The 27,407-nt window shown below is 37.3% G+C and overlaps 2 protein-coding genes across 6 annotated transcripts; one reads left to right on the forward strand and one right to left on the reverse strand.

Annotated features, from left to right (window-relative positions):
- The first annotated feature begins 7,545 nt into the window (after positions 1-7,545).
- Positions 7,546-11,893, forward strand: icmt (isoprenylcysteine carboxyl methyltransferase). The gene is made up of 5 exons (XM_053643925.1): positions 7,546-8,122; positions 8,467-8,555; positions 8,693-8,862; positions 9,934-10,151; positions 11,048-11,893. The coding sequence occupies exons 1-5, from the start codon at positions 7,904-7,906 to the stop codon at positions 11,228-11,230; spliced, it is 879 nt and encodes a 292-aa protein (XP_053499900.1). The 5' UTR covers positions 7,546-7,903; the 3' UTR covers positions 11,231-11,893.
- Positions 11,877-26,250, reverse strand: rnf207b (ring finger protein 207b). Of its 5 annotated transcripts, none has more exons than XM_053643921.1 (19): positions 26,231-26,250; positions 25,608-25,798; positions 24,011-24,143; positions 21,151-21,295; positions 20,955-21,036; positions 20,797-20,872; positions 20,580-20,705; positions 18,659-18,705; positions 17,916-17,988; positions 17,769-17,837; positions 16,606-16,674; positions 16,413-16,531; positions 15,879-16,047; positions 15,603-15,788; positions 15,454-15,505; positions 15,258-15,375; positions 15,076-15,168; positions 13,750-13,825; positions 11,877-13,585 (listed from the first exon to the last, which is right to left on the reverse strand). In XM_053643921.1, the coding sequence occupies exons 2-19, from the start codon at positions 25,796-25,798 to the stop codon at positions 13,580-13,582; spliced, it is 1,830 nt and encodes a 609-aa protein (XP_053499896.1). In that variant the 5' UTR covers positions 26,231-26,250; the 3' UTR covers positions 11,877-13,579. The 5 variants fall into 5 exon arrangements, with proteins under 5 accessions (XP_053499896.1, XP_053499895.1, XP_053499897.1 ...); XM_053643920.1 differs by having other exon boundaries at positions 15,076-15,171; XM_053643922.1 differs by lacking the exon at positions 13,750-13,825 and having other exon boundaries at positions 15,076-15,171.
- Between the last annotated feature and the right edge of the window lie 1,157 nt (positions 26,251-27,407).

Here is a 27,407-nt window from a genome sequence, read left to right on the forward strand (position 1 = left end):
AAACTCTTTCACTAACACTAAGGCTTCAACAGTGAAAGTGAATATTCTTTTTTAATTGTTTTGGGGTTTTTTTGCTCAGAAATTGCAAAGAATTTCTAATCTAGCTGCATGTAAAGTCTTTTGTAAAGACAAAAATGTATTTTGTAATGCACACAGCTCTGTAGGGCTTTTATTTTGTCCACAAATGGACCATAGCCACTGTTATTTAGCAGCAGAGAGCTTTAGTTTTCTATGCAAAGAAAATGGTTAACAGGTACATGGAGCCCATGTAAATGTTGAGCAGAAGATTTGAATGAAAGCCATATTCCTTTGACAAAGGAACCATTAGTATGCGATTAACACAAAACTTAAGTTATAAATGTGTTTCAGTATTTTATATTACTTAAGTGAACGATATTTCATGAATTTATTAAATTACTTTATATGAGACTTTTTAAAATAAAACCACAAAATTTGTTTATAATCATGCCTCCTTGATTTTTTTTGCAGGTTTTCCATTTTAATATACATTTTATATTATATTTTTAGTATTGACAATTAGTTGATGAATTACAAACAAGTGTCAACCATAGTCAGAGAGACAAATACAAACAGTACTGTGCATACAAATAAATCAAATTTCCTCCAGTAGGCTTAAGAAATCATGTTAAAAACATTTAAACCATTTAGACCTAAGAGCAAAACTTGGATTAGTTTATAACATGGAAGCAAAAATTACAAGCAAAATGTCAAGGTTATTGAATTGAAGCATTAATCTTTAGTGCCATCTAGAGGGCTTAATTAGACAAAACAGTATCAGAAAGAAAGGATTCCACTTCATCTTTTCACCCAGCTTCACCTAGATGGACTAGACTGTACTTCACATATACTTATAAAAAATGTTTCTCATGAGTTCAAAAATATCTTTTTAGTGGTTTAATCAATTGTAATGGTTCTTAACTTGCAAAAAAGTTCTACTTAGAAACTTTTCTGATAGGTAAACACTGTGAAATAGAAAAAGATATCTATCTATCTATCTATCTATCTATCTATTAAAATCCTATAAAGAGCAGTAAACAGAAATACATAAAACAAAGTTGATATTTGGTGTGATGACCATTTGCTTTAAAATTTTTATTAGTAATCTCAAGTATCAAATTAGTGCAGTTTTATAAGGAAAAGAGCTGTAAGTTTTATTTAGCATCTTTCAGAACCAGCCACAGTTTTTCTGGAGACTTTGACTTTCGCACTTGCTTCTATTTTTTTTATTTTTTTTGCAGCAAAATCCAGCAGCCATCATTGTTTTATGTCTGAAAAGTATTCTCTTACATAATATGCTGCTTACTTTAATGACATACAAACATTTTTCTGTAACAGTTAATTAAATTTTGTGCTGGAAAACTAATGTTTGGGAATCTAAAATGTTTTTATACTGACACGATAATGTAGAAGTCTTAATCTATAACAAAGTTTGTACTAAAAAAAAAAAAAGGGGTGCCTAAGACTTTTGCAGAGTACCGTAACGTCTAAAGAAGAAACATTTTACCCAAAGATTTTGATTGGACAAACAAAGGCAAATTTCAAGTTGAATTTTATTTTATGTATTTCTTAGGCATAAGACTTATATACTCTCAAAAAAGTTATTTCTACAAAGGATTCCTTGGTTTATCCCTGTGGAGGAACCTTAAAGGAGCTATTTAGAAATGTAAAACAGAAACTCTGCTTTACTAAAATCCAAAGAACTAAAATAGTATCAATTTGCTCAATAATATAATTGTGTGCACAGTTAGTTGCTGGGTGCATTGCAGGTTTTTTTAAAATGTGATTTACAAAGAAAATTTGAATCAGTTATATCAGGTATGACGTACATCTGGAACATAAAATAATTTGTTTGTGAGTGTGTGCAAAAAAGCTCCAGAGAGTTTTGATATCAAAGAGATTAGAGTGCAGTTGAAACATAACAAAGTCCTTGAAATGCTTCAAAGAAATCTTCAAAATGTAATATGAATGTGAAATAAAGGAGCATAGACATGAGTGTGCATAATGTTAATTCATAAAGTTCAGTTTAAATACTGCGTTGGAGGTGCTAACCTGTGGCGAGCAGCTAATATAAAACCAACTTTACTGCACTAATAACACAATAGGTCTTTACCAGGAGAAACCTCTTGATTAATTAAATTGACTAAAGATATAACTTTGATCAACTTTCTCATTTTTCAGACTCTGATTGAATGTGCTCCCACCAATGTAATACCTGCTCTTCAGTTGTATTCATTTGCTACAAAACTAACTGATTAGCAATGATTCCACCCTGTATTTTGCACTTTGCAATGAAAAGCCTCAAACTGCATATACATAAAGGCAGACACGCCAAATGGACAACACACGCTGTTCCCAAATACACTTGTTTTTGCAGGTCTTATCAAGCTTGCATGTAATGCTATACAATCAAACCTTTAATAAACCAGGAACAAAGTTTTTCTTAATCAGAGCTTTAATATATAATGACTTGAGGAAGTTAAGACCTCTCAGCTATCCTAAGAACCCTTGAAGAACCTTTTTCTATGAGTGTATTAGAAAATATCCTTACACATTTTGGCACTGTCAAAGCCATCACTATGTAATGACGCTGAAGAGACATTTGTCACATTATTATTTTGGTGGCACACAATATTTAGGAAAGACCAAGTCTGACCAAGAGACCTGCAAGTGGACATTTATCTGTAAATCCAGCCAGGGTCAGATACAGTGAGGGAAAAAAGTATTTGATCCCCTGCTGATTTTGTACGTTTGCCCACTGACAAAGAAATGATCAGTCTATAATTTTAATGGTAGTTGTATTTGAACAGTGAGAGACAGAATAACAACAAAAAAATCCAGAAAAACACATGTCAAAAATTTTATAAATTAATTTGCATTTTAATGAGGGGAAAAAAAGTATTTGACCCCCTCTCAATCAGAAAGATTTCTGGCTCCCAGGTGTCTTTTATACAGGTAACGAGCTGAGATTAGGAGCACACTCTTAAAGGGAGTGCTCCTAATATCAGTTTGTTACCTGTATAAAAGACACCTGTCCACAGAAGCAATCAATCAGTCATATTCCAAACTCTCCACCATGGCCAAGACCAAAGAGCTCTCCAAGGATGTCAGGGACAAGACTGTAGACCTACACAAGTCTGGAATGGGCTACAAGACCATTGCCAAGCAGCTTGGTGAGAAGGGGACAACAGTTGGTGCGATTATTCGCAAATGGAAGAAGCACAAAAGAACTGTCAATCTCCCTCGGCCTGGGGCTCCATGCAAGATCTCACCTCGTGGAGTTGCAATGATCATGAGAACAGTGAGGAATCAGCCCAGAACTACACGGGAGGATCTTGTCAATGATCTCAAGGCAGCTGGGACCATAGTCACCAAGAAAACTATTGGTAACACACTACGCCGTGAAGGACTGAAATCCTGCAGCACGCGCAAGGTCCGCTGCTCAAGAAAACACATATACATGCCCGTCTGAAGTTTGCCAATGAACATCTGAATGATTCTGAGGACAACTGGGTGAAAGTGTTGTGGTCAGATGAGACCAAAATGGAGCTCTTTGGCATCAACTCAACTCGCCGTGTTTGGAGGAGGAGGAATGCTGCCTATGACCCCTGGAACACCATCCCCACCGTCAAACATGGAGGTGGAAACATTATGCTTTGGGGGTTTTTTTCTGCTAAGGGGACAGGACAACTTCACCGCATCAAAGGGACGATGGACGGGGCCATGTACCGTCAAATCTTGAGTGAAAACCTCCTTCCCTCAGACAGGGCATTGAAAATGGGTCGTGGATGGATATTCCAGCATGACAATGACCCAAAACACATGGCCAAGGCAACAAAGGAGTGGCTCAAGAAGAAGCACATTAAGGTCCTGGAGTGACCTAGGCAGTCTCCAGACCTTAATCCCATAGAAAATCTGTGGAGAGAGCTGAAGGTTCGAGTTGCCAAACGTCAGCCTCGAAACCTTAATGATTTGGAGAAGATCTGCAAAGAGGAGTGGGACAAAATCCCTCCTGAGATGTGTGCAAACCTGGTGGCCAACTACAAGAAACGTCTGACCTCTGTGATTGCCAACAAGGGTTTTTAAACCAAGTACTAAGTCATGTTTTGCAGAGGGGTCAAATACTTATTTCCCTCATTAAAATGCAAATCAATTTATAACATTTTTGATGTGCGTTTTTCTGGATTTTTTTGTTGTTATTCTGTCTCTCACTGTTCAAATAAATCTACCATTAAAGTTATAGACTGATCATTTCTTTGTCAGTGGGTAAACATACAAAATCAGCAGGGGATCAAATACTTTTTTCCCTCACTGTAAGTGATAATTCAGTAGTCTTATCTGTGTGTGTGTAGAGATTGGTCCCAAATGCATGAGAAGAGCAAAATGCATTTTCTGGGGCACTTGAGCAAAAGAATTAGAATGTAATTGTAGATAGTGTGATTACAGTAAAAGGCAAAATTCATCATTCTGGAGACAGAAAATGTGAAGGGCAATGATCTAATACTCATTATGGAAGAGGTGAAATCTACAGTTACTATTTTACTATGTTTATATAGCATCAGTCATTTCTTTAAGTTTCATACTTACTCCCATCCACCAGAAACTCAGCAGCTTTCAATAAGTGGACTGTTTCAGCAGAACAAATGTTGAGTTTTAGAAATGAGTTCAGACATGTCAGTATCTTCAGCAGCCACAGTAACCAGTGGACAATCTTCCCAGCTTCTCTTTCCACTAAACCACAGGTAACCGTTACAGAGCAGGTTCATCCAGAAGACCGTTGCAGTAGATAATTGCTGAAAACAATTTTCAAAATCAAAGAATTATATTTTTGGTAACAATGGCTTTACTTAAGAGAGTTATCTGTATAATGGTGAAATAAAACACCCAAAGGTCCTTTGTTGTCAAACCTTATGGTTCCATTAGCACACATCACACTTACCATTACCTAGTGTAGTTTGCTGACATTTCCATCTTGTGGCAGACTGCTATCGGATATGTTTCTTCACTGTTTTCTATGTTTCCCCATAAACAAAACTGTATATGTGTGTGCTATTCGTTTGCTTTCAGGAAAGTGGAAACATTGAAATGACACCAGTGAAAGTGTATGACTCTGGAAGTGATCTGAGATTGGGGCTCATATTTTTTTCTGGCCTGCTTTCTGTGCTGTGTCTTGCAGCAGGAGGAAAATAAGATAAGAATATGCTGTCCATTCTCAGCATGGGATTATTGACCAGTGAGACATTTGGAAACACAGCAAGCACCTGAAGAAAAGTTAGAATATAGCATTAAGAATTAAGAAGTTCAGTTTTTTAGTTCAGATTTTCGGTCACATGCTAAAATATTTACAATGTAAAATATTTACTATATATGTTCTGACATGTTCTATCATAGCTAGCATTAACATTTTCAGCTTTTTTGCTACAGTAGCTCTTCTGTGGGATCGGACCAGACGGGCTAGCCTTCAGATCAGTGAGCCTTGGGCACCCATAACCCTGTTGCCAGTTCAAAACAAATCTTTCCTTGGACCACTGTTGGTAAGTACTAACCACTGCATACAGGGAACACCCTACAAGACCTGCCATTTTACATTTATTCATTTAGTGGATGCTTTTATCCAAAGTGACCTACAAATGAGAAAATACAAGCAAATAGGAGATGTTCTGACCCAGTTGTCCAGCTATCACAATTAGGCCTTTGTCAAAGTTGCTCAGGTTCTTACGCTTGCTCATTTTTCCTACTTACAACACATCAACTTCGAGAATTGACTGTTCACTTGACACCTAATATATACCATTGACAGGTGCCATTGTAACAAGATAATGAATGTTATTTACTTCACCTCTCAGTGCTTTTAATGTTATGGGTGATTGGTGTATAAAGATAACATTCCAACATTTGTTTTACAAATATATCAACAGAAAACAACAACAACAACAACAACAACAGGTTTTACCTAACAAATAAAGTTAGTCAACTTTTATCTGTAGAAATCATACCAATTTCAAATTCAAATCAATCAACCTTTCACGAACACTTAGAACCTGAAACCAGGACCCTCATTTAATCACAGTAATCACAAGTCTGAGTGTGAATTGTGTGTGAACATGTCGATGCAAAGTATGGTATTCATCAGCATTAACATTTGACTAAATGATAAAGTATACACCTATACCAACTGTAAAAAGAAAAAGAGAAATATGGAATAATGAAAATATGGTGGCGAATAGCTGATGCTTTGGGACTGTTTTGCAACTAGTGGACTAGCAGCTCTCATGAAGATTGATGGCATCATGAATTCTGCTAAGAACTGGGATATTTTAGCTCTTAACCAGGTTTCCTCCACCAGGAGGTTAAGACTTGGCCATAGTTAGCACACAGTAGATATAAAAAGTTTACACACCCCTGTTAAAATAGTAGGTTTTTGTGATGTAAAAAATATGAAACCAAGATAAATCATGTCAGAACTTTTTCCACCCTCAATGTAAAATTACAATGAATAAAAGTGAAAAAGTCAAACATTTTAGGGAAAAATAAGAAAAATTAAAAACTCCCAATAACCTGGCTGCATAAGTGGGCACACCATTAAACTAATACTTTGTTGAAGCACCTTTTGATTTTATTAAACCACTCAGTCTTTTTGGGTAAGAGTTTATCAGTGTGGCACATCTCAACTTGGTAATATTTTCCCCACTCTTTCTTGAAAAAACCTTCTAGATCCATCCAATTGTGAGGGTATCTCCTGTGCACGCTTCAGGTCCCATCACAGATTTTTTGTAGGATTCAGGTGGGTTTTTTCCCCCCCCCCCATCAAGCATACATACCTTTTGGAATTGTCAAATTATTACGCATTTTTCACATGGTTTGGAGGGATTCAGTTGGGCTTGGATGTTTTTTTTGTGAGAAAGGGCTTCCCTCTACTTGTCAGATGTTCCTGCAGCTCCTTTAATGTTGCTGTTGCTCTCTTGGAAGCCTCCCTGTTAAGTTCTTGTCTTGTCCTTTTATACATTTTGGAGGGATGTCCTATTCTTGGTAATGTCACTGTGATGCTCCATTTTCTCTACTTGTTGATGATAGCCTTCATGATATTCCATGGTATATCTAATATTGTGGACATTTTTTGTACCCCGATCTACACAGGCTCAATGCAGATCAGCTTCAGCAGGAAGACATGAAGAAAATCCTACAGAAACAGCTGATCTTTGTTTGGGGTTAATCAGAATAATTTCACTGAAGACAGCTGTATGATAATTACTTTTGAACATGAGATTGAATGTGATTGGTTCATCCTGAAAACAGACACACCCACAGTTATAAAAGAGTAGGTTCGGGTTAAGGGTCCCCCCCTATTTTTCCCTAAAATGTTTCTGATTGTTTTTCACATCATTTTTTACGCGTTGTAATTTCACATTTAAAGTGGAATAAGTTTGGACATAATATATCTTGGTTTAAATGTCTTTTTTTAGGTACATCACATAAATCTGCCATTTTAACAGGGGTGTCTAAACTTTTTATATCCACTATACATCCAACACAGGAATATGTGGGGGACGCACATTAAGTGTTGGAGCTAGATATTCGTAGGAAAATAAGGATATAAACAAGATTTGAATAAGGTTAAAATACAATACACAGCCTTGTTTACTACACTGGAGAACATCATGTAGGATTTACTCTCCACAGTATTTATTCATTTGGCTGTACATGAAGGACTATCTTATGTAAAAACCATCATATGTTTATTAGTAAAGTAGAATAAATAAAATTTGATCTAGAATAAGAAGGCTATCCCTTTGTACCAGCTCTTTTCCGACAAATCCCGCCCTCTGAATTTATTGTGTGCGGAAGAGTCTCGCGAGATTTCGGGCGAGACCTCCCTGTTTTCAACATGGCAGGCAGTAAGTTGGTACTGGAAGGGAGGATAAGTATTACAAGCTTTCTTTTAGGTCTCGGCGTGACAATAATACCCCTGTTTGTAAAGTTTGGCTCGCATGTTGACTGGATATTCGATTACCTCACCGGTGTAAACGGGAAAATAGCCATTGCGCTTTATATTACAGTTATCAACGGCTTCCTGCTAATCCTTTACAAGGGACCTCTATACAAGGTAAGAGTGAGAGCTAAACAAGCTAAGTGTTGTGTTTACATTCAGTGTAATCGGATCAATATCATCACGTCGATGAAGCTGTTTTATTCCTTTGGAATTAGTTTATTTTCTAGAAAATAAAATCGCACAGCTAATGTTTCTTTAGGCTCAGCAGATTAACCTGAGCTGTCCTGCTGGCAGTGTGTTTAAATGGACATAATCCACTTTAATTGGATTGGTGAGCCATCGGATCATGAAGACGGATAGATGTGCTGTTTAGTCTGTACTTTGTCTGTGCGCAGATTTTATTCACGTTAAAAAAAAAAAGTATATATATATTTTCCCCCTTTGTTTTTCCCTACTAGGTCGCTGTGCGAGCTTGCTTTCTAGGATTTGTTTTTGGATGTGGCTTGATCATAAGTGTTGCAGACTCGACATGGACACACTTTGGCTGGTACATGACCTTTTAAAGTTTCTGCATCTCAGTATTAAATGAGGATTGAATCACACTTTTAAAACTAATTATGCAATGTGACTGATGTGAATGTCCCGAAGTCACAATGTCTAATCTGTAGTGTTGCCTTTCTGCAGGTACATGTGTTCACTAACATTCTTCCACTACTCTGAATACCTGGTCACAGCCATCATCAACCCTCGCAGTCTGTCTCTAGACTCCTTCCTGCTCAACCACAGTTTTGAATACACTGTAGCAGCATTCGCTTCCTGGATGGAGTTCATTGTGGAAAAACTGCTTGTTCCAGGTCTGTTCTAGTAGTAGTAGTCATCTGAAAGATTCGCTATAGTGCTTTTATAACGGACAGATACCGTATGTCGTATTCACATCTCTGACAGGGGACAAAATGAAAGCAAAGATCAACTTAGTGTCTTAGTAAGGATACACTACAAGAAAACTTCCTTTTAAAAAAAGATGCCACCATACAATGATCAGCCGTAACATTAAAACATTGACCGGTGACATGAATTTCATCGATTATCTTGTTACAGTGGCACCTGTCAAGGGGTGGGATATATTAGGCAGCAAGTGAGCAGTCAGTTCTTGAAGCTGACATGTTGGAAGCAGGAAAAATGGGCAAGCGTAAGGATCTGAGCAACTTTGACAAGGGCCAAATTGTGATGGCTAGACGACTGGGTCAGAGCATGTCCAAAATGGCAGGTCTTTTGGGGTGTTCCCGGTATACAGTGGTTAGTTCTGGGCAGTGTTCTGCTGGGAAACTTTGGGCATTCATGTGGATGTTACTTTGGCACGTACCACCCACCTAAACATTGTTGTAGACCAAGTACACACTTTCATGGCAACAGTATTCCCTAATGGCATCGGCCTGTAGGATAATGCACCCTGCCACACTGCAAAAATTGTTCATGAATTGTTTGAGGAAGATGACAAAGTTCAAGGTGTTGACTTGGCCTCCAAACTCACCAGATCTCAATCTGTGGGATGTGCTGAACAAGCAAGTCCAATCAGTGTCTTTAATTAGCAAATTGTAATGCAAAGGGCTGAAGTGGAATTATATTCATTACTCAAGTATTCAGTAGTGCAATTGTTCATGTAGAATTGGGTGTAGCTGCTGCTTAGCTGATCGAAAACTTGCAGCCACACCGGCACATTGTGGATATGATTAAATGCCTCTGCCCTAGAGTAACCTCTGTTTTTTTTTTTTGTGAACGTGCGAAGGAAATCCTGATAACAATTTGGATGATGTAAAGTTTGACACATTTCCAGCTTATCTGCTACTGTAACCATTTGACAAACTGTGTTTATTTTGTATGTTTTCCATATTATGACTAATCCTCTGAAATGCATCCCTGGGCAGAGCTGAAGCAGCTGAACTGGATCTGTGTTGTGGGATTAATAATGGTGTTATGTGGAGACTGTCTGCGCAAGTCTGCCATGCTGACAGCGGGATCCAACTTCAACCACATAGTGCAGAATGAGAAGGCTCACAGCCACGTGCTGGTCACCAACGGTGTCTATTCATTCTTCAGACACCCCTCATATGTGGGCTGGTTCTACTGGAGCATCGGTACACAGGTATGAGGTGGCCAGATAAAGCTTAGAACATGGCTGTTGGGCCTGAATTTCCATTGGGTAAAACTTGAACATAGTGTAGTTATAACTAAAAATGTATGATTACTATGTGATTGTAGGGGTGGACGAATCATCAGTTTATTATCTAGCCCACTAGGCAAGTGGAAGCTCCAGTGTGCTTCCCAGTCCCATGTTGTGGTTGCCCAGAAACCCAATCAATTTGGCTAAAACATTATCGTTAACATATTATGATAGTATGGCAGGTTAGTTAGCTAGATAATTGCAATAATACAAATTAAGGGAAAGGAACCAGTTAATGATTATTATCCTTTTGTAGTGAAGCAGCACATTGTGTTTGTGCAAAAAAAGGTCAGCAAGTTGGTGAATGTTTGCAGTGTTCTGTCCTCACGTTGCACATAAGATATTAAAGTCTGGCTAGTGTCTTTATTTTCTCTCAATTATGGTTAACCATGAGGTGACTGTTTTCCTCGCAGGATAGTTATTGAACACTGCACTGAGCTTTAAGACTGTCTGTCATCCATGCACTTTCCTAAATCCATGTAGGAAAAAAAAATGTCCTTCAGTCAGCCAGGTCACATCTCAGCCAATGTGTTTACACATTGCTACATAACAAATATCACAAAAGTACTCCTTTACTGACATTTTTTCTTCTTTTTCTGTTTATTAGACTGGGAAACTATGAATTAAAAGCTAATAGCCCAGATAGAAAAATCTGCTTGGCCCGGGCTACTGATTTATCCACCCTTATATTAATATATACTCACCGTCCACTTTCATAGGAACACCTGTAAACATGCTAATTTGTACAGTTGTCCAATAATTCAATCATGTGGTATTTTTAAATATTTGGTATCACAGCATTAATACTCTCTCTGTAGATATTGCTGTGCAACCCGTTATGCCTCTTGGCCTATACACTGGCTAGCTGGCGGTTCTTCAAGGAGCGTGTCGAGGAAGAGGAGATCTCTCTCATCCATTTCTTTGGAGAGGACTACATAGAGTATAAAAAGAAAGTGCCCTCTGGTTTGCCCTTTATCGCAGGCATCAGGGTAAACTCATAAGACTGGTACACATGGATACACGCAGAAACGTCTAGTGCACTCCTGGACACTTCCTGGACTGGCGCTGTGAGTGAACTGGTCACCTGGTGACCTTGTGGCTCACTTTAACGCCAAGAGAAATGAGGGCACACGGTATAGAGAGACTGGCCTGTTGATCTGCTCTTAGACACAACGGTTCACTCCGAGCAGGGTGGAGCCTCTACCTCGACGCAATTTGGACCGAAAACACACACGGCTATAAAGTCTCTCAGCGCTCTCCTGCGTTATCAATTTTCACCTTGTCTTTTCTCTCATACATCATATAATACTTTTACATCCACATATTCATGTTGACCTGTTTTGCATCTCTAGTTCATGATCTAGACCTGTTTAACACATCTGTCCATTTCATGTGTCATTTCTTGTCAGTTTCTTAGTAGTTTCTTATAAGCCTTTGTGGGTTTTTTTTCTTCTTCTTTTTTTAAAGAAGGGTTTTATGGTTTAGAATGTAAAGGTAATGAAACTGCATTGAGGTTGTACAGTATATTAGCTAGGAAAAGTATACTGCAACTCAGTATACATTCAACCTGAATTATACCAAATATACCAGATACTTATACAAGATTTTATTTATTTTACAGGAAAGCTTGAGCATTCTCCTAGTAAATAAATTAGTATTTTACATATGGTATTTTTAATCTTTATTAGGTAAAAACTCAGATAAGATGAAATGCCAAAAAAAACAACAACTCTATAATAATGTAATGATAATTAGAATGTGGTTAAAAACACTGCTTGCTTTCCAGCACTAGTCACCTTTTCAAACGATGTTGTTAATCCTGTCATAGTTGAAACCGGAGTGAATGTATATGTGGGGTTGTACGCTAACTACCAGGGGGTGGGCAAAAGCTGCAGTTTTTCCGTTTTGGTTAAGATGTAGACAATCGAAAATTTTCCATGCACACTTTCTTATATATTGCTATATGTCACATCTTTTTCCTAGAATAGGAAGAAAGAAAATGAACTTTTTGACTTCCTTGCATGTAAACATTTACAGTGTATACATCTTAACTAAAACAGGCAAGTGGCAGCTTTGCCAACAAAAAGAAGCACCGGGTAAAATCTGTAGGAAAGCAAACAAAAAAGCAATATATATATACACTCCACTTTCTTAGAGAAGTGATTTGTGAATGGATTAATATTGAAGATTTTCTGAGCTAAGACCACATTATTCCTCTTCAGGGATGGCAGGTCTGAATTTGGTATTCGTTTGTCATGTGGCTGGACAAAAAGGAATTTTATTACATTTGAAATTTTTCTGTAGGAGTTTTACACATTATGATATTTCTAAACTTTGTTTTTGGTGATTGCTCCTAACACTGTTCAGGCAGTTTTGGGCACATGCAGATCTCAGTGCTGAATGCTGACAATCTCTAATAAACACTTTCCTAAACATCGTGCGCCAAGTTAATGGCGATAAACTTGGAGCTGCAGGCAAAAATCAACCATAAGTTGAGTGGGCAGAAGTGTCTGCTAGCTAATTGGATTCTGCATGAAGTGGCCAACTCTAACAGATGTATTTATGGGCACACTGGATACACAAAGTTTGTCACATGGATGAGTTTTTGATGTTCTATAACTTCTATGCATTGCATGTATTTTGGTCAGTTTCTATTTCTGTTCTCATTTTATCATTGTGTCAATATTTTCACCAATCCTTCCAGTCCATTTAACTAAATCCGATAATGCATTGTGTGGTTATGTACATTGTCATATCCAGGGCCATTTATATTCATCTTTACATCCTTCCTTCATTTTCAACATGAACTAGCTTCACTGGAAGACAGGAAGTAGCATTTGTTGCACTTTTCAATGAATGGCCGCTGTAACAGTTGCTATTAATTGTCAGACTCAAAGGTTTCATTCATGTACAGCAGGATGGCAAGTTGCAGTATATTAAGTATTACAAAAAGACAAATGTGAAGGAACTGTACAATTAATCCTGATTATGACACTGAGCATACAGAACTACTACAAACCTCTGAAATAAACACTTAATATAAAGACCGTGTAGAAATAATATATTTAATATATTATGTTCGACTTTGTTTTAATTAGTGCACTCTAAAGCAGATCACTTGCATTTTAAACATCAGCAATGCCTTATCTATTGTCTTGAATTCTCAAATACTACAATTAGTCAAGGAAGTTGTCGGTCTGCTTAATCAGCTGGCTTGTGGATTAACAGGGACATAGTGGTTTGTGTCAGTTGTGCATTTCTGCTTGTTCAGCCTGTACAGGTCCTTGCTTTTGAGGTTGGAGTCGTCGGATAGGTTCAGAGTTCAGTAGTCCTCATGGGTACATGTTAGTTCATTGCTGTTGAGATAAACCACATTAACAGCTACTCACTACATCACAATAATAACATAACATAGATGTTTTATTATACTTTATCAGTATATTACCTGAGCATGACTGAAAATGAATACTTGTACTCATACACAATTAGATTTCCATGAAAACTATTTTTTTGTTCTTACATTGTCATCATGCAGACCCTTGGTTCTCAAAGTGGGGTCTGGGGACTCTAAGAGGTCTGTGAAGCATAGCCAGGGGCTGTGATTTAAAAAACATTTTTTTTTAGTTTTGTTACAGTGCTAGAAATTACAACTCACTATTATCAAAGTAATTATATTTAGTATTGAGTTTTTACAGTTATTAGCCTGTTAGGCTGGTCATTTGCATAAATAGCCAATATATGAATATTATTGTACAGACTTAAATAATGAGCCTATTGTGTGAACAATTGGATTATGTTCATAAAAACAGTCTATACAAGGGGGCAGTCACTCCAGTATTTAGCGATCACAGGAATTAACGCAAAATCAAGCAAACTCCGCAATATTTGTTTGCAATTTTTCGAAATTACGGCAGATTTGGGCCAAGGTGCGTCGTGTGACGTCATCACAATGCACATTCCATCAAAACCCTCTTCGATTCATGTGCATTGAACATGATTACAGCTAAAAGATCTCATTTACTAACAAACATCACTGCGAAAGACATTGCAAAACATTTGAGTGTAACTGAAATTTCACCATTTCAAGTAGTTTTCCACAAAAAACTCCGCAGCAAAAATCAAGCATTTTTGACCGCAACAATCACAAAAAAAACCTCCACGCACTCCTGTATGGACTGCGAATGGGGTTTGTGGTATTTTTTTCTTTATAGTTAGACGGGTCCCAGAATACAAAAGGCTTTTTATATTTAGAAAATTTAGAAAATAATAACCATTAAAAAACAGAAAAAAAGCCTTACTCAAATATATTTTTGATTTGCCTCACCTGACATCAGTGCCTGATCTCACTAATGCTCTTATGCCTGAATGAGCACAAATCCCCATAGCCATGCTCCAAAATCTAGTGGAAAGCCTTCCCAGAAGAGTGGACGTTATTATAACAGCAAAAAAGGGACTAAATCTGGATGGTTGGGTGTCCACAAACTTTTGGCCACACGCTTGGAGAAAAGTGCTAATTGCCCTTTTGTGCATACATGCACTTACAGATGCCCATGATTATTGTTGCTCTGATTGACAAGAGATACAATACCGCCATCCTTCACACCATAGAGCAGGGCCAATTGCAATGCTTTCTTGGATTCCTCATCACAGATGGCTTTGGCATCAAACTTACATGTTCTATTAATAGGGCAAATGTTTTTCTGTAGGAAAGTATAACTTTTCTGTATTTTTTAAAACTTGCATAGACAGAAATCGTCTTGTCTTTATGTTACAGTTGTTACATCATATATTCCTCTTCCAAACAGACAATACAGAAAAAAGTTGATTAGCTGTGATGAGAGCTTGCCTGTGCTGGGTATCAGCTGCCATGCTGCTGTCCTCATAAATTTTCAGCATAGTCTCAGTGCGGTCATCTTTAAGCTCCTTTGGCTCCTTGAGCCTGCTTAAAATCATATCAGGGAAGTTGCATGACAGATTATATGGACTGTATTGGATTTGAAGCCTTGATGTGACAGAAAAAGCGCTGACCTGGGTTCTAAGCGTTCCTTCACCTTTGCTATGGATTGGATGTAAGGACCAATTTGCCGAGCAATAGTCGTCAGGTAAGAGTTCTCTTGCTTCAACTGAACTAAGTCATAAAGTTGCGCTAGGAACAAAAAAATTAGTCAGGCTATCAACCTTAGGCTAGAAAGTGTATTATAAGTAGCACTTTATATTGATTTACCTTCATAAATTTCTTGCTCGTTTGCCACCCTTTGGTACGTCTCTTCCCAGATCTAAGAGGAAAATGTAATAGAACTTTCAGTTTTCATTATTTAAGTTGAAGCTAATCCACCTCAAGAACAAATATGCTAAACATTTTATGAAAATTACTTCCTCAAACATGGCCCTCATCAGCTCGACAGATGTGTATTCTGATGAGATCTCGCCATCCATCTCCAGAGACCTGTCCAGGATCTCGCTCATGGTGTCTGTCTTTATGAGGGAATGATGTTTAGTCAGGTCCCTGTGAATCTCCTGCACCTGGTCCTTAAGCTTCTGGATTTCTGTCTGCAAATTCTACTTAGAGGGACGAGGTAATAAGGCAAAAGTACAAACAAAGATGCAGTTACAAGCTGTATAACTAGCATATTAGCATCCTGTGTGCACCTTGTAGCTGTTCTCATAATTTTTGCAGTGCTCCATGAAGGGACTCTCTCCACCCTCAGCCAGGAGGACTTTAGTGCTGATGTAGCGGTGAGAAGTGGGCTTTCGGACCACTGAAGAATCTAGTGTCATGTGTCCGCCTGTTGGGGAGTGACAGGTCACAGATGGCAGCCTGCAGGGAGCAAAAAATCTGCTATGTGGAAATTCAGCGTTGACTCAACATTTTTCAGTTTTTTTAGCAAGCACAGGGGGTCTATGAAGCATAGCCAGGACATCTGTGATTTTTTTTTGTTACAGTGGTGGAAATCACAACTCATCATTATCCAAGTTATTATATTTATTATTGAGTTTTGATTATTAGTTATTAACTTATTTGACTGGTCTCAATAACTCAAGAACAAGTCTATAAATAACGTCACATAGAACTAATGTGTCTTGTCAGTGGAAATTTCAGGAATAAACAGCTCAATGACTATAGGGGTCCTGAACTGCAAAAAGTTTGAGAACCTCTACTGTACACATTACAGAGACACTAACAGTCCACCGCTATTGCCCAGTCCTGAGATGCTGCCTGCCGTGGACACTGAGCGTCGTTGACCCAGAAGTAACAGGGGCTCCAGACAGCGGGCAAATTCAGAGCGATACTCCGTGTTTATCTGTGTAAATAGACACTCCATGAGAAAGGTGATGACAGTAAAGAACACACGCTAAATGTGCAGCCTGTTATTACCTTACTGCTCTGAGATGGTCTCAGTCTGTGAGGCAGCTTTACAATCTTCTTTAACCTCTCCATCAGTTGCTAAGTGAGGTGGGAAAACCACAATGAAAGATTTTTATACGAGACTCTCTACACCAAACACATTTTAATAAAGCATTTTTTAATTTGAGGTGCCTGTTTCATTATTGATATTCATATGCTTATTCATTTAGACCTTGCAAATACACTACAAAAAATAACATCTTAGAAAGTAAAACTATCTTGAATATAGTTATATTTAGTTAGTTTTTTCTATTATAAGATTACGCTAAACAAAACATAAGCTTATTCAACCTATGTCTAGACATCTACTAATTCAAGCTTGAAATAGTCTTGTTTTAGTGCCAGATAATTGCTAAAGTTATCTGCCATTAAAACATGAAAATGTAAAGCTTGAAATGGGTAAAAGCATAAAAAAAAACACCAACAAAAAACCAGGCTAAAGAATTGTATATTCCATTTATAATAATCTCATAATAAGAAATATTATATCAGTTCATATAGTTCAATAGTCCAGATATTTTCACTTGCTGAGATTTTTTTCAATGTACTTACAAATAGAATAAGAGATCATGACTAAAATATTTTTTTCTTTTGCCTGGCTAGCAATTATACTAATTTCTGCTTCTGTGAAATTGATATTTATTGATGAACAATTTTTGAAGCATCCAATCAAATCCAAGACAATTTTTGTGTGGTATAACTATCATTTTTGTACAAGTACTGACTATCGGTCTCACCTGGCCTTCATAATAAATAGCATTCTTGTATTAACCTACTCTGATGAAAGAAAATGAACCTGATGTCATGAAAAATAAGTATGAATTTAAATAAGTGAGTTGATGTGGTTGGATTTTTAAAAAAATTAAATTTAATTTAGTAGGCATTTGAAAAAGTATAAACTTGAATGCTGCCACAAACCCAAATCCAAACTGAAGTGCATAAAGTAGAATCAATTACTTTTAAATACTTGAGTACAGTAGCACATGTAGGTATGGACACATTTGACCTTTAACTCATATAACTTTTAGTTCCTACAACATAGTACATACACTTTGTGTACTTTTCCATTCCTGCCTATAACCATGTAGCTTTTTAAATGTGAGTTTCCTGAGGGGAAAAAAAAGTCTACTTACATAACCCATGTCTAGAAACTCAAACTTATTTGCTGAACTAAGGAAAGCAGAGCATGTAACCAGATGGACCTGCAGAAGAAATGACTGTATCAGATAGACTGAATCAGATAGACAGACAGGCAGAGAGACAGCAGGTAAAGCTCTGACCTGGAGAGTTGGCAGCAGTGCAGCCAGGTGTGACAGCTGCTCTTTAAAAGCTCGTTCCTTTTCCTCATGCTGGCTGCAAAATGATTCATTATTCATTCATAATGAAAAAATTCTTAATTATGATGCATCCGGAGGTGATGATTAAATTTCTATAATAGCATGGCTCAGACAGTAGTTAATTCACTTGTTCTAATGCATTATCATTTCTACAGCAACAAGTCATTTACAAATGACTTGAATCATTGATGGTCTAGATAAATAGATTTTTTAAAAGTGTGCAGTTGTTGATATGGGGACATTTATTTAGCATTTTGGAAAGACATTCCAATGTCAGAGTCATTTTGTAACTTCTCAGACTAGAGCAATCAAGAGGTTAACATGTCAAGCACCATTTTTATGTCACTAACCTGAAGGAACAGAAAGTAATTGCTGTGGTACAATAGAGGAATAAAATACTTTAAGACTATACTGAATTTCAGGGTGCCCATGATACAGAAAATTAGGAACATAGAAACAAAGTACTATAATTATCTCTTGAACAGAAGCAGAGTGAGATGTCAGGCAGCAATATCACTGAGATATTTTTAGATTGTAATAAGATCCATAATATCTTGCTACTGCCTCAAAGCTCTCTGTGGATTTGATTGGGCTTTATATAGCTGATGGAGATATGATGTGTTCCTCAGAACAAAAGAATATTACATTTGATTGTATTTTATAACATCAGGTTATAAGACACTAACCTTTGAGCTGCCTTGAGCAGTATCTTCTTTCTCTCTGCTAGTTTTTCCTGAAAGACACAAGTGCAGAGTACCATTTATAAAATCTAAATTTTACAACACCAACTTGTAGCAAAAGTATGATTTTTTACTTTACATTAAGGTACACTAAACTAACAATATTTACTGCATTAGCTGCATTACTGCATTAACATAAAAATGCATAAACATAAGCTTTAATAAACCAGAAGTAATTCAAACAAAAGTAAGCTAACACATGTATTAACTGATGTTTGTGTAAATTGTACTCAAATACACCTGCATTAACTAATGTTTATTTAAATGACATAAATTCACATAAATTAGATAAAGAATAAAGCAGAATTGAAGCTGCCTGTAGCATTTTTAGGGCCAAGCACCCAGACTCTGTGAGCCACACATTCACTGATGCACTACGGTTGTTGCATAAGAAATCACAGAAAAGCAGAGCCATAACTATAGACAAAGGGATTCAAGAAAGATTTGTAGTTTCACACATTTGCCAGTCCATTATGGGAGAATGGTTTTGAATATCAGAGTTCCTTTGATAACCTTTGTTTAGACAGGTCTCAAGAAGATGTTCCTGAAGCTGCCTACCAATGTTTGTGTGAGTGTGCAAGACAACATATCCCAAAGAGTTTTATTTTTCTTATACCACAGCAATTTGCCAAAGATAAAAAAAAAATATTAATTAAAAAAGTACATATTGTATTTTAAATCAGTTTATAGTTATGAACATTACTAACGTATTAACTTTCTTGAAGTTAATAAAACAAAAAACAAACAAACAAACAAACAAAACACAGCTTATCATGTTACCAAGAAACCAAGAAAGTGCAAAGACTGAAGGCAAAAGATTTACTGAGTATTACTATTACAATTAAGTGCTGACACTGGAGACTCCTTCCATAAACATTATATAGAGTAAATGTCTCCTTACACCTTTCGTTTTTTGTTAAATATCAACATGTATTTAATCAGGTTTTGGACTATTAGTTTTCAATTATGAGGTCCATCTGCCATACTAGTTTGAATTAGCTTTTACTATTGAAACAATAACTAACTTAGAATAAGCGCACTGATATAAAAATGTGATGTGAATTGCAGCACTATTGACAGAGCTGTGCTCTTATAGAAACTTAATCAACACTTCTGACCAGTCAGAACTAAGAATTCAGCAGTGATCTGGTTTAACATAAATTAAATTACAGTCAGCGATATCAATACTGGCACCATTCAGTCTGGCCACAAACCTTAATTAGCAGCATTAGTTCATACTGGTAGTTGTGGAATTGTTTTTGTTCAATGTTAGAATAATTATTGGTTAATTCTAATATTCCTCATTTGGTTTATTTGCTTCATTATTTTAAAAAATACAAGTGCTGATTAATTTAGTTATTGTTAATAAATGTTAAGTAATGCAGCAAATATTGTTAGTTTAGTGTGCTTCAATGTGAATGTAGCAGCACATGGTGCGGTTTAAAGAGTGACAAGTCTGTGCTCATGTTTTGTTTTGACTCCCTGTGCTTTTGTTCACAATGCCATGTGCTTGTGTATTGATCTGCCCTTGTCCCTTCATTGGTCTGTTACCTAATGTGTGCACCTGTTCTGAGATTATCCCTTGATTATTTGGTCTTTACAGTATGTACCTTCATGTTCCTTTTTGTCGCAAAGTCTTGTTCTTTGTAAATGTGTTTTACCAAGCCTTGTTCTGTGATTAAGGGTTTCCTAGTTTTGACCTTGCTTATGTTTTTGTTTTTGCATTATAGATTATTGTTGCTTCCTGCTTGTGATTTAACTCCGCTATAAATAAACAGCACGCAGAGTTTGAGCACTTGCACCTTGTCTTTAATCACTGCTCATTTGCTAACAATTTTTATTAATGTAAAATTTAACCATGTATTACCTGCATGCTGTTAAAAAGGGTACAAATTGCACTCTCCTCCTCATCCACATTCGCCCTGACTTCTCCAATCATAGCTTTCAGTAGGACAATGGCTTCTCTTGCTGATGTCTGGAGCTCCTTCACAGCCTTAAAGAAGATATGACAGGTTTTTGTACAGTATATGTCACCTTGCAATGTCTGAATCCTATGTATAGAGTAAAGATTTCAGGATCTTTACTAAAACGGCTTGGTCCAGTTTTTCACAGCCTTGCATATAGGCTGTCTCAATATCAATGCAGTGCGCTCTGCTCTCCCTGTAAAAAAAAAATCACAGAACAGTTTGATTAAAAAATAAAATTTGATCGAAGTCCTGTAAGTGAGAGAAGCTACACTCACACTGGCATGTCTCTGAAACAGTTGATGCAAAGCATAGACTTCTTCTCCGTAGAGAACATGATGTATAATTCTTCATGGAGGGCTGTATACAAACAGAGCCTCAGGAGTAACACAATTGATAGTGATGTCAAAACAGACAATTTCACCAACGTTTTCCCCCGGATTTGTTAAACATTAAATCAGACACAATGCGTACCACACTTTTTGTGGGCTTCCTTGGTGCGCTTGGCCAGGGAAACAATTTCATGGCGCGAGAACATCTTGGCCTTGTGGGTGGCTTCTCTGCAGTTTCCACACAGGGGCTGGTTGCAAGTGTTGCAATAATACATTGCATCCACATCCTGGAAATATATACAGTACTTACGGTTACAATCAAAATTCTAAACCCCCATTGCAAATCAGGTTTATTGTCAAAATTTACAGACGTTCAGCTGTTTGCAATTAACAAATCAAACAAAAGGAATTGAAATAGTTCAACACAATAAATGCTTCAAGTGGTTTCCCCAAATTTAACCGAAAATCCAACTTAGAATGACTTCTCCAGATTCCAAATTATTCAACCTCTTCATGGCAAGCATCTTTAGTACTTAGTAGAGCACCCTTTTGCTGTTATGACTTGCTGCAAAAGAGATGCATAGCTTCTGGCAGCGTTCCTGAGGAATTTTAGCCCATTTCTCATGAGCTATGGCCTCCAGTTCAGTAATATTCTTGGGTTTGCGTGCTACAACCGCCTTCTACAAATCCTACCAGAGATTTTTGATGTGATGCCCCTGTAGAATCTTCCAGGACTTCTTCTGCAACCAAGCCTTGGTGGAATTTGAGGTATGCTTGGGATCATTGTCCTGTTGGAAGGTCCAATGATGCCCAAGTTTCAGCTTCCTCACAGACCACATGACTTTTTCTCCTAGGATTTCCTGATACTTCAGTGAATCCATCTTGTCTTCCACATGCTGCAGGTTTCCAATGCCAGAGGATGCAAAGCAGCCCCAGAGCATCACCGAGCCACCACCATGCTTGACTGTTGTTTCTTCATTCTTTTTCCTCCAGACATACTGCAGATCCATTGTGCCAAAAAGTTCCACAGAACCGAATCCCAAAACTTCTGTGGCTTATTTATATAATTCTGAGCTGACTTTTATTGTGCTTTTGGGTCAGTAGTGGTTTATGTCTTGGAGCTCTGGCATGGAAACCTGCATTAAGTACACACCATACTGTGCTCACTGAAACCTCAGTGCCTGTTGCCACCAAGTCCTTCTGCAGGTCTTTTGCAGTCACTCGAGGGTTTTTCACAACCTGCCTTCTCAGAAATCTGGTTGCAGCCATTGATAACTTCTTCTTTCTGCCCCGTCCAGGTATTTCGTGAATTTTCTGCCCCTAGCTAGTTCAGGTATTTCACGTGTTCCAGCTCAAGCACACCTGCTGCAAGTAATGAAGCCCTTGATTAGTTGCATCAAGTGTGCTTGAGACAACACCTTTTTTTGCATATTTTTTGCATATTTGTACTGTTGTGAGGGATTCTGTTCAGGGGATTGAATGAATTTGAAACTGATTGAGAAATGATTATCAGTTGCATTTTCAGTTGAATTTGGGGAAACCACTTGAAGCATTGGTTGTGTTGCTATTTCACTTGCTTTATTTTGATTTGTTCATTGCAAACAGCTGAAAGTCTATATATTTTGACAATAAACCTGATTCACAATGGGAGTCTAATAATATTGTTTGCAACTTTAGCTTTGTGTTTCTTTGTTGAAAATAGGGAAAGAAATGCATGATGTTAAAAACATGGTGCTCCTGAGTTGCTGTTATGGTAATTCACACTATAATTCAAACTCATTAGCTAGTTAACTAAAACACAAAGTGGGGAGCACAAGTGAAATTGAAATATCAATACACAGATAAAGTAAAAAACAAACAAAAAAAAAACAAAACACAGAAAACATAGATAGGGTTTGTTCTCTACACTGCTTTTTGGCTACCTAGCTAACATGAGCAGGTCAGTTAGGTTGCTCTGTTGACCTTGTGTACATAGGTGTTAATTCAACATTTAGCTGTGTAGAATGGCCACAATTTAAATGCAGCATTAACTAAAGGTAGGTGACACATGGACAGACCAGTGAGAGATTGGAATATTGCACACACAATAATATAAATTTAATAATATTTTCTCACTAGCTAAAAGACAAGCACTTGTTGCAGGGGAGAGGTTTTTAAGTACACAATACTTGTATTTTTTGTAATACTGAGAAAACAGCTGCATGTGACTCATTTACTTGGTCTACGTCCTAAACCATATAATACTGCATACTAAATACAGGGTGTCCCAAAAGTGTCCATACATAGGGGAAATTCACACTTTTTAGCAAAGTGTCTTCTAAACTTTTTCATAGTTAGTTTATATTTTTCCCCAGATAGCCTTTAAGAATGGCTTTGACAAAAGAAGAATTTATTCTCATGACTGGATCAGGAAGCTGTCGTAAGGTTGCGATGGACTTTAACAGGAAACATGGCAAGCACATCACACACGACACTGTTGCCAAACTCCTGAACAAATTCAAAAAGACTGAAAGTGTTGCTGACCAGCTGAGAAATAGATGTCCACGAACATCCACTGACGAAGGCACAACCGACATGGTGCATGGTCCCCCATGTATGGAGATTACTGGGACACCCTTTAGTATGTTAGTAAACCAGTTGTGTCTTTGGGGACACAGGCTTGAATTAGCATTAAATGTGTATTGACTTGCAAATAGTGGAACAATCCTAAAAGATGATCTGCACTGACAATCTAGATATATGATTATATAGTAGAGTATTTTAGATTACATTATATATCTACCTGATTAACATTAAGGAAATGATTTTTCAGAAGTATCTTATTTTTTTAACCACTTCAAAGCCCTAAATCCCCAAAGCTTACATTCAACAACCTAAAGTTTTGGAGGTTAGTTAACTGGAGATTATGAAGCCTTTTTTACCCATGCAATTACAATCAGTTTAAAGCCATTGTATCAATATGAATCTTAATTCTTGTGCGTCAACAAAAGATGGTATAAGACCTGTTTCTTGCACTCCCAGTCACAGTTGGCACACTGCACGGCTTCCTCGCTGTCCGCAGAATTATCCACCAAGAACTTCAGCAGGCGGTCCTCTGGAGGGAGTGCATTCACCCCTTTCACAATAGACTGGTGGCTGAAAAGCACAGAGGAAAGGAAAGCACATCTCACATGCTGTTTCTGTTCCATTTTAGAAAGTCAGAAAGGTCTTTTTTTAAATTCTACATTGTTCATACATCTGCTATATACAGTATCTACCACGCCCTTTCTCTTGTCATCATAGTAACAAGGATAGAAATATCATTGTGCTGAATTCCTGGATAAAATAGTGTTTGTAAAGATAGATACAAAAAAACAGTCATGAGTGTAGGCCAGGATTTCCTTGGTCTCTAAACAATTATTAAAGGTTTACATAGTTCTGAATATAAACCAGTGTAGTTCATATTTCTGCTACTATTACCAATTCAATAGCAATGTATACAAGCTATGCAAGCACTTTTAAACTCATACTTACATAAACATGTTAATTTAACCATGACGGTTTTCCCTTTTTTGATGTATTTCCTTATATTTGATATCCATAAATATTCTATAGAAGTTAGCTGTCGCATGACTTGCTTTTCCACACAAGGAGAAATGACAGGACAGAGAAAGTGTAGCTGTCTCTAATCATACACAGCACAAGATAAGGGTACATGCCCAGTGATTGTCTGACGCCACAGTGGCCTTACTGAAGTATGCCGTGTGTATTTCTATCCAGGCTAAAACAAGGGCAGATTTTATACTGCAGCTGTTGATTGCTGCCTCTAGTATGCCCTGGCATTGGGGAACTGAATGAATGCATGTCATTCTAAGCTGCGAACATGATGCCAAGCTGTTCAAATGTAACACACTGCACATTACAATTGAATTGTACTAATTTATCATTCCTGCTATTTACAGCCCTAAACTAGAATCGTGTTATTACAACACAGACTATGTAAGGAATAAAACACTACTGGGTGTGTTGTTATAGGATAATAACCAACGACAAGAAATAGTATATTCCACTTATATCACAGCGGTTTGCCAAGAATTATATATGTTTTAATTGTTTATGATACAATGTATTTTCATTATTTTATGTTTAATGTAGTGTCCTTGAATAATTATAGTTCCTGCTATTACTTACATTTATAGTAACTAAAAAGAGTTGTCATTTTTTTAAAAGACAAAAATCCAACTTGATCAAGAAAAGGCAAAGGCATCCATCCTGAAGACTTTCCTGTGTCAGTTACAGCTTTATCTTTGAATGTTTCAAAGCACTGACACTGGAGACCCCTTCCAAAAATGCTAATAATCACATCCTCACAGAAAACTTCACCATATCAACAATTACACACACACACACGCACACACACACACACACACACACACACACACACACACACACACACACATATATATATATATATATATATATATATATATATATATATATATATATATATATATATATATATATATATACACACACACACACATTCAGCAGTGCTGTGGTATTACGCAAAATAAGGACGTTAGAGTTCTTTTGTTTGTAGTTGCATTAACATGTTCTTACCCACAGAAGGGGCAAGTGAGCCGGCTGTCCACAGCTCTACCGCGCAGGCAGCTGGCACAGAAAGTGTGGTAACAGTCCAATAGGCACGGATGCTCATACTGTTCCCGGCACAAGTGGCATACCAAGGGGTGACAGTTTGTACTGTCTGGGTCGAAAAGTTTATCCAAAGGAGAGAAGATTCCTCCAGACATCTGCAAAGACAGACAAGCTCTTCATCTCTTCACAGAACCTCAGGAAGGAACTGATGTTTCATATACTAAAACAGTGCCTAGACTCATCAAATTAGAAAAAAAAAGATCACTGGTTCTTGAACCGTGAAGTCCAATAATGAGCTAAGACACACTCATGGAAAATCCTCAAGGGTTCTTTGGATGGTTAACATTTCTAGCTGTTGAAAGAGGTTCTACCTGGAATGTTTTCTGAAAGGACAACCCTTTCTAGCTTCTACATAGAAACTATAGTGTTCTCCCAGATGGACAAACCAAAGAACCCTGTAGAGTGATAAATGGAAGCTTTTATTCTAAGAGTATAAAAAACATACTAAACATGGCAGGCAAAATGTCACATGAAAAGTGGCACATGTAACAATGAGAAATAAAACCAACACAGAGACATTAATTCACCTTGCTGTTGTCCTAGCTGCTGTCTGTGACTGGAATGAAAGACATGCAGTGGGTTTGTCAGCCTGCCTAGATAGAGTGCTGGCCTTGACGTCAGGAGAACCAGGGAATGTGGGGGTGGTTTGTTAATGCCCAAATATCCCACCCCAGATTCCAGATACCCTTTGTTTATCAGTGACTGACAAAAATAGCATGTCTTTTTTTATATTGGCTCTTTTCATCTGGGTCGGTGAATAATCCAGTGATAAAAGTATTCTAAAATAAGACCCTGACAGAATGTAAATGTACATATCTGATTTAAACACTTGTAAGTACTCTAAAGCTAGCTGATGGACTAAAGTAAACTCAAAAGAAAGCAGGTGTAATATACTATGTTTCAAAATACCTCCATGTCCAAATATATTCACTTTACATACCCATCAGGAATTATAAACAGTATGCAGGTGACTGCCACACTGAACATTCTCTGAAGAACTAGACCTAACTTAAGTGTCACAGTATGTGAATAAAAGATAGTGCTGTTGAAATGTTTATAATAAAATTACTGAGATGATTATAATTAACATGACCAGTCCTGCAGTAGTATTAATTACACCTAAGTGCAAATACATCTAAGTGCTAAAGTAAATGAGATATAAATATGTACAAAATAATATGTATGTATGCATTTTTCTTTGTATTTTACTTTCATTTTAGTCTTGTTATTGTTTTTACTCACTTATTTTTCCATTTTATTTAAAAAACCATGATATTAAAAAAAATATGTAAATATAATTTTTAAAATGCAGGTTAAAAAGTAGTCTTATTATTATTATCCATCCATCCATCCATCTTCTATACCACTTATCCTTCCTTCAGGGTCACGGGGAACCTGGAGCCTATCCCGGTGAGCATCGGGCACAAGGCGGGGTACACCCTGGACAGGGTGCCAATCCATCGCAGGGCACACAATCACACACACACACACATACGCATTCATACACTACGGACACTTTAGACATGCCAATCAACCTACCATACATGTCTTTGGACTGGGGGAGGAAACCGGAGTACCTGGAGAAAACCCTGCAGCACGGGGAGAACATGCAAACTCCGCACACACAGAGCCACGGAAATCAAACCCCCGACCCTGGCGGTGTGAGGCGAACGTGCTAACCACTAAGCCACCATGCGCCCCATT

Source organism: Ictalurus furcatus, chromosome 15 (genome assembly GCF_023375685.1).
Source record: "Ictalurus furcatus strain D&B chromosome 15, Billie_1.0, whole genome shotgun sequence".
Lineage (NCBI taxonomy): Eukaryota > Metazoa > Chordata > Actinopteri > Siluriformes > Ictaluridae > Ictalurus > Ictalurus furcatus.

Excerpts from the sequence above, each read along its gene's own strand:
- icmt (XM_053643925.1), top strand. The coding sequence starts at position 7,904 with ATGGCAGGCAGTAAGTTGGTACTGGAAGGGAGGATAAGTATTACAAGC. Across the intron at positions 8,123-8,466 it reads ACAAGGGACCTCTATACAAG|GTCGCTGTGCGAGCTTGCTT; the intron begins GTAAGAGTGAGA and ends TTTCCCTACTAG. Across the intron at positions 8,556-8,692 it reads ACATGGACACACTTTGGCTG|GTACATGTGTTCACTAACAT; the intron begins GTACATGACCTT and ends GCCTTTCTGCAG.
- rnf207b (XM_053643920.1), bottom strand. The coding sequence starts at position 25,798 with ATGTCTGGAGGAATCTTCTCTCCTTTGGATAAACTTTTCGACCCAGAC. Across the intron at positions 24,144-25,607 it reads CTCACTTGCCCCTTCTGTGG|CCACCAGTCTATTGTGAAAG; the intron begins GTAAGAACATGT and ends TGTGCTTTTCAG. Across the intron at positions 17,838-17,915 it reads CACTGCTGCCAACTCTCCAG|GTCCATCTGGTTACATGCTC; the intron begins GTCAGAGCTTTA and ends TTTCTTCTGCAG.